This window comes from Struthio camelus, chromosome 6, assembly GCF_040807025.1.
Source record: "Struthio camelus isolate bStrCam1 chromosome 6, bStrCam1.hap1, whole genome shotgun sequence".
NCBI classification, from domain to species: domain Eukaryota; kingdom Metazoa; phylum Chordata; class Aves; order Struthioniformes; family Struthionidae; genus Struthio; species Struthio camelus.
The window spans coordinates 32,771,728-32,779,555 of NC_090947.1; the positions used below are offsets into that span (position 1 = coordinate 32,771,728).

The 7,828-nt window shown below is 48.1% G+C and overlaps 1 protein-coding gene across 1 annotated transcript in view; it reads right to left on the bottom strand.

The window, feature by feature from the left end:
• TFCP2L1 (transcription factor CP2 like 1) overlaps positions 1-6,657 on the bottom strand; it is a 40,068-nt gene extending 33,411 nt beyond the window's left edge. The window contains exons 1-2 of the mRNA XM_068949029.1: positions 6,316-6,657; positions 1,603-1,754 (exon numbers count right to left, since the gene is read on the bottom strand). Coding sequence (XP_068805130.1) covers positions 1,603-1,754; positions 6,316-6,377 — 214 coding nt within the window. The 5' untranslated portion in view covers positions 6,378-6,657. The remainder of the gene's footprint in view (positions 1-1,602; positions 1,755-6,315) is intronic.
• Positions 6,658-7,828: the final 1,171 nt, after the last annotated feature.

The following is a 7,828-nucleotide window of genomic DNA, read 5'->3' on the forward strand; positions in this document are numbered from 1 at the left end:
TTTAATCCTATGAGGGATGAAAGGCAGATGCAGAAGATATCTGAGAACTGGTAGTCTGCCAGGTAAGTCAGTACAGTTTTGAAATGGAGCAAGAGACAACTCTTGTGATAATAAGCAGGAGAAAGACCAACATAAACACAACAGGGCCTATCAAGCAAAGGCGGTAACAGTCTTGCTTCGCATGGGAAAACTTAGATTGCTCTAGTGACAGAACTCTAATAACTTGAAACTCATGGTAGTGTGGAGAGTTGTATTGTTTTTGTCCTTCCGAGGTAAGAAAGCAGATACGGTTTGAAAGATGCCACAGTATTTGGCAGGCAACTGGTTTTTACAACAGATGATCGTTTACTCTGGAACAGGAAAGAATTTTGTGTTTCACAGAAAGATCCATCCTCATCTCACCCTTGATATGCCCCCTATCACCTCCTTGGGCTTTCTGTATTTGGATAGATAATTTGGGAATACGCAATCACAAATCAAGTGTCTGTTGATCTGTGAGACATCACAGTGCCAGATTATGTGACAGGACACATCTGGCTCCTTTGGTAGAGCCTGCAGCACTAGGCTGATCTTTCTGGCGGGGCTTCACTGGGTCTACCTACTAGCAACACAGATCTAGCAGCCAGCTGCATCTGAGGTCACAGAGCCCAAGGGAGGTCAGGGCTGTGCTCTGTACAAGCATTGAAAGAAGTCTAGCCACAGAGCCACCTGAGTGAGCCTCGCACTCTGTGCACAAAGCTTGAAGAGCAGGTGCGGTGTCCTGAAGCACGAGGAGACATCAGTAATATAAGGTAGACAGCCTTCAGCTTGTTGCTGGGCTAATGCCCTTGTTTACAACGTGACAGAAAATAAATGTAGTAAGTTATAGCACAATCTGTGCCTGGAGAGGTCTGATCCCTCCGGGACCCATGTGCAGAACTGCCGAAAAGTGACAGCCAAATTCCAACCACAGATGTGTGTGCACAAATTCTGCCAAAAGGAAAAAAAGAAAAGCCTAGAGAAACTTGCAGTGCTTGTTTATCTAGGAGTAAAAATTAGCTTATGAGGTCAGCTATGGAGAACCCTGCTACAGTGGACCCCAGCAACTTAGGCAGTCAGTGGAGCAGAGCCACACCATCCAGCCAACAGAAGCCAAGTCATGCTCTGCAGAGACCACCAAGGAGCCATTGTGCACTTGGTAGCTCATCCTCTGGCAATCCCTTCCAGCAGAGCTTGGGGACTTGCAACATTGAGAGCCCTCCCCAGCCTAAAGCCTGCCAATCTGCTAAGTTTATCCGGTCATTTAAGATGAAGGTAGGAGGCTGCATTTAAATTATCAGAGATTAAGCCAGTACCTGGCAACATGAAACTGTGCATGCTATAATGCTGCTTTTGGTCAACAGTTAACTCAATGAAACGTCATCCTTTTATATCAGTTGACAATCTGATCTATAAATACGAAAAACTAAAGATTCCTCCTTTCCTATGTCCCCCTCCCCATCTCTTTCCCCCTTCCCACTGCCCTCCCGGTGAGGCATAAAAATGGGATTCAATCTCTCTCTCTCTCTCTCTCACAAACCACTCCCATGAAATATGCCTTCCTTCAGTGAGTACAAACCCTACCTTGATTGAGGTAGGTCAGGGTTTCTTCATGCAGTTTCACAGCAGGTGACGTAGCTGTGCAGAGAACATATTGAAATGGAGGCAGTTTGGCTTCATTCTCAGGAGACAGCTGTGGTTCTTCCTGCTTGAAGATCGGCAGTGCAAGGACATCACTGAAACATACAATTCATACACATTTAGTTACAAACTACAGACTTTATGGAACAATCTAGTCTCAATCTGGACTTGATTCCTATGATCTGAGATCATGGAGATGGTCTCTGGAGAAACAGTTAGTTATGGCAGCTAAAAAAGAATTTGGATTGTATAACGTAATAAGGCAATTTCTGCATCTGGGATGTCAGCGCTGGACACAAAAGAACACCAGCATTAGCGAAACAGGACATTGCTGGGAATCGGTACGTTTTAAAAATATAAATCAGATCTAAGTTATAGTCAATCAATCTCCACCATTAGAAGAAAACTACCAAATATAAGTTCTCCGTCCTTGTGGAAATATGTATTTTAAAACGTTCTCAGGTTTTCAGACAAAAATGCATCAGAAACAGCAAAAGTGAGCGCTCCATTTTGACACCTGAATGTCAGATTAGTTAACAGTCTGCAATTAGTAGCAAACACAGTCCTCCTATAAATAGGAGCCACTCAGGTACATCATGGCATGAACTGCTGAATTACTTCACTCCTAATGTCCCTTGGCACCCCAATAAATCTGGTCCTGAAAAATCGTACAGCTCTTAATATGACACCAAACTACCTTCATAATTGCACACACAGGTGCTCATGAGCAGCTTCAGTAAGAGCTGCGCACAGTCCCAATTTTGACCTCCTTTACAACACCTTAATGCTGACCTGCCTGCTGACATATAGCTAAGCTGAGGCAAACTATTGATACTAACCATCAAACAGAATGGATAGTATCAAGGCTGAGAGCACAACAGAGTAAGCAAGCAAAGAACACCAGGAACAAGCATCCATATCTTAACACATCTGATGACGATGAACCACAGTAGTCTTTCTCACGTCTCTAAAATTTCTGGTCGTTGCGTCCACATACTTAAGACGTTAATATCCTTCCAAGCCAGTAGGATTATGCTGAACACAAAAAACTGTTCAGAATAAGCAAGCAGAGATTTCTTTTTCTTCTCCATTTCTTCCAGATGTGTGAAGACACTTGATATTCAGGTTACAGAGAATACAGTTCTGCTCCTTTCAGTAACCCCCGTATGCACAAAAGCTTTTAAGAAGAACTGTCTAGAAACATGCCAACGCATACTGGCATGCTTCCTACGGTAAGAGCACTAAGAATTTTTCCTTGCCTCTTCAGTTAATGATCCACCCTGTGTTCACTTGCAACACCCACAACCTTGAAGACTACCCAGGTCATCTGTAAACCGGTGCAGAACTTTACAGTAAACGCTTAGACGTGCCTGGATACTCCTATTTATGGAGAAACAGAGCCAGAGAGCAAACTGTGGCACTTCAGATATAAGCAGGAGAAAAGAAACACCCATCCGTGTTTCCAGTCTCTCTTCCAACCACAACCCCCTCACCAACTTGAAGGGATCCAGCCCCATTTGCTTACTGGCATTACCGACATAATCACAGCTCTTGCCTAACTGCAGCCATAGAGGATTTTTCTTTTTCTTCTCCTTAGGGATGATGATTTACTACAATAATGAAACAACAGAAATGCCTCCAGTAGATTTCTAAAATAGATATCGTTTCTCTACGCACATGCAGGATCTGACACTGCTCCACAGAATCATCTCACTCACCCTGATGCCAACATTTGTTCTGAACGCATTCATCTGCACAATGCTATTGGAATGCGTGTTGCTTTACAGAAGAAAACAGATTAAAAAAAAAAAAAAACAAAGAACACTCTGCAGTGTAAAAACCCAGTTCTGCAAAAACAAAGAGTATACAGCGTGCAAAATCTGGCCCACAGTTAACAAAAAGGGTGGGGAATTCATACACCTATTCAGCTGAAACAGCAGAAAAATTTAGGCATAAAGTCAAAGTTAAAATATCACATTGCACTTCAAGCTCCTGACACCCCTTCACTTGCTAGAACACCTGTTTGATAGTTGATGACTCTAAGTACTGAGGGATCTGTAATTTGGTTCCTAGAAAATTTAACCATGTTAAAGAACAGATGAAGCTGCACAAATAAATCATCTTTTCATTCCCATAGCATTTGAGCCAGGACCAGTGGAATCCGGGGCTTTAAATAAAACCTTTATGAAACATTTCACCTTCTTAAAAATATTTGGAACATAGGAAGATTTGGACAACAGGTCAAGGATTAAAAGAAGTTGTAACTATAAACTATATAACTATAGATATATAAGACTGCAATATTTGTTCAGCCGTATTTGCTCAAGAATTGTGAATTAAGTTTTGGGAAAAGTAGGGTTTTTTTTTTTTTTAAATCATTCCCAACCTTAAGGGGGGGGGGGAGGGGAAGACTTAAAAGCCTCCCTAGTTTTACCTTTCAGTTTTACAGTCCTGGTCTTAACCCAGGGTGAGTCCACTTACCTGGGGAAGGGAGGAAGTTAGCTGAAATAGATGGTTCCACCAGCTGGCAGAACAAAGAGTAAAATACATAGCGTGTTTTCATAAAGAAGCATGAAGATTTGCCAAGGTTCCACCTGTGCAAAGCTTTTCTGTAATATTCTATTGTGGTAACTACAAATACCCACGGCGAAAGCACCACATTGAGGTATGGCAGAATTTACATGAGATATCTCACACATGGGTAAAGCCTTCGATATATACAAAGTACAACTGATATAAGCTTTTCCTATAGCTACTTCAAGGACTGTCCTATTTCAGCTACCTCTATGTAGTCATTATAAGTGGGTATGGAAAACCTTCAGAAAGTCACAACTCAGCAGAAAAATGCCCCACACACTAGAAACATGTCTTGACGCATTCCCATGCAGATTGGATTGGCCAGAAGTCTCTAGAAAGAACAAGGGTTTTATTCTACTGGCCTTCACTGCAACACCTGAGGCATTGCTTAACACTGCCATAAACCTGCCTTTAGAGCTTTTAGTCCCAGATCAAAAATGCCATGGTCACAGGAGCAGAGACTCATTGAAGTTTAAGTTTGCTCCAGAAATGCTGACAGGTTAACTTCATACCAGCTGCCTTCCTGCCAGCTCAGGTATCATTCATCCCCTCACAGCTCGCATTATTTCTGCTGGCTTGATGCTGACTTTCTCTGATGTGTTTTCTGGCCAATTCAAAGGAAGTTGGATTGGAGGCTCAAGTCTGACCCAGACTTGATCTTGTAGCACTCAGATGCTGCGAATCTACAGTATTAATGAAACAAACCGAGCGCCATTAACTTGCTCTCTTACCCCAGAGACTGTAACGCAAGCACCTACGCTACGGCTGATGCGCTGCCACTGTTCTCGCAATCCTCATCTCATCAGCTTTGCAAGCACAAAGGAAGAGAGGACAACAGTTTTGCCACACAGACGCTATTAAAACAGATTTACTGGGACAGAGGAAGGAGGTGAAACACGTTGTATGAAAGCGCGGGGAAACTGCAGGGAAGCAAGAATCTCACGGTACTGTATCATTTGGTAACAGGAAGCGACTCTTCGATTGAAAAGATTCCTCTGCAACTACACGGGGAAGGAGCAGGAAGAGTTAAGACTGCATGATTCATTGAAAGGAACGTTTTAATCTGTGTTTGAAGTGCTTTGCTGGAGAAACTTGAACGTTCTCTCAACAGCTGTTATTTGGGGGTACGTTTTGAAAGCAAGGCTGCTGGGCCAGAGCCAGATTCGCCGCGGCTGCGATTCAGCGACGGCAATACTCCAACCCAGCGGCAACAACTGACACCAGCTCAGAGCTCAGCCTTACATACTCACAAAAAAATAATTCATAAGCAGCCAGCAAAAAGGAGACTCCCAAAGCTGTCTGCTTTGTTGTCTCTTGGAGGGAGGAAATACGGGTTTGTGCTACACATGTTACAGGCTATTGTTTTGCAGCCCTAGAGCTTAAATTAGGCACATTTAATTAATCGCAACTGTGCGGAGGCAAGAAAAAGCTGGTTTAGACAAGCTCAGAAAGTGAAATTAAGAGCTTTCTACCCAGCATCCCAAAAGGAAAGGCAAGAAACCCTGTCCTGAGAAAACTGGGTGTCTTAACTCGCGAGCAGTCGCTCTCCAGAGTTTTGACAGGGCTGCGCGACTACTGCACCGTCTCCCTTTGAACTCCTTTATCTACATCTCTGCAGCAGAAAGCCACCAAAAGCGACAGAGCAAAACCCAAGGCAGTTGCCTGAACAGAGAGTCCTTCAAAAAAAAAAAAAAAAAAAAAAAGGAAAAAACAGTTACCCTCACCCCTCAAAAGAGATTTTTCTCCGGCCTGTGGGACTTTTCTCAAGCTCTCGCCCCAGCCCAGCTCTGGCCGCCGGGAAGCCCCGCGCTCCCGCCGTGGTCCCCAAGGGGACGGTTTTCCGGCAGGGGACACACACTACACCCCAAACCTGTGCCAGCAAGCCCCCAGGCGGCGTTTCTCCCCCATGCCGCGGGGGGGGGGGGGGGGGGGAGAAGTGGGGCGCTGAGGACACGGCCCCATGGAGCCGCCACCGCGGGGCTTCGCCCCCATGCCGCGGGGCGGCGGCGGCTCCTGGCGCCGCGGGGACACGTGCGGCGGGGCCGGGAGCTGCGCTTTGGGGGTGGGTGCAGGACTCACCGCAGGTAGCTGCCGGTCGAGTGCTGGTTGTAATGCTCCGGCTGCGTGTGCCAAAACAGCATCTTGGGGGAAGCCCGGCTGGGAGGCGGCCCCGATCCCCGCGCGCAATCCCTGGGGGCGGCTGGTGGGGTGGGGGTGGAGGGGGAAGGCAGGGGAGGGGGCCAGCCGGGCTGCCGAGGCACGGCGGGCACCGCTGCCGGCGCCGCTGCGGCCAGCTGTAGCGGCGGCCCCGGCTGCTCCCGGCGCTTTTATCGCCCGGCCCCGGCAGCCGCGGGTTGGCTGGGTCGGGGCGCTGGAGCGCAGCCGAGCCCTCCTCCGGGCTGCTCCTCCTCCTCCGCCTCTGCTGCCGCCGCCAGGGCGCAGGTGGCAGCGGCCCGCCCCGCGGCCCCGCCACTGCCCCGTGGCTCGGCGGGACGGCACCCGCCAGCCAGAGAGCCGCGGCGAAGCCCAGCGCCGGCCCCCGGGGCGGAGGGAAGGGCTTCACGGCCCCGGGCGGCCATCGCACCCCAGGGGGCGGTCGCCATCCCGTGCCGCGCTCCCCGCAGGCCGCCGTCGCACCCCTGAGGGAAGGCTGCCATCTCGCGCACCGCGAGGCCAGCCGGTGGCCCTGAGGGGAAAGCGGCCATCCCGTGTGCCCCGGGGCAGCTGTTGCCCCCCTGAGGTGGCCATCGATCCCTTGAGGGAAGGCCGCCATCTCGCGTGAAGGAGAGCAGTTGTTGCCCCCCCCGAGGGCAGGGCCGCCATCTCGCGTGCCCCGGGGCAGGCGTTGCCCCCTTTCCCCCAGGGTAAGGCCGCCATTTTGCGTTCCCCAGGGCAGCCGTTGCCCCCCCTGGGGGCAGGGTCGCCATTTCACGTGCGCCCAGGGTGGGCTGGCCTGGCCTCTCCCAAACACACATTTAGGGCACGGGAAATGTGCCCTCTCCTCCCTACAGGAAGAGGTATCACTGCAAAACGCCTCACCGTGAGAAAAACGTTAAATAGTGGGCACCACAGAGGGCACAGTTATCAGCAATGCACTACTGCACCCAGCATGCTGCTGTCTGTCAGCAAATAGTGCACAAGGTTTGACTTTAAGTGTACAAATGAAACACTAGCAGTTGGCACTAGTAAAAGCAATAGCTAGACTTCAGTAGGTCCTGGCCTTGTTCACACAAAGCGAGAGCGGAACCTTGAAAAACAGTTGGTGAGAAAAGCTCTGTGAATTGGTTCTGTCCTGATACATAGTCTGTCTTCCAAATTGCAAATATTTTTAAAAGTGAGTCTCTTCACATCTTGCCATGGGGACATTCTGGCTGCTCCGACTGACGTCAGCGAGGGTTGAGTATGAAATCACTGTTTGAGTTCCTTTAATGTGTCTATTTTTTTTAATTAAAGACAGCTGATTATTTTAACTCAGTGCTGTCTGTCTTGTATGCTAGCCTTCGTTTTAAGCAGATTTTTATTTCATAGGTTTGTTTTCCCGGTGGGGGAGTGAGAGATGAAGTAATTTGCCTTAGCAGATAAAAGATAAACA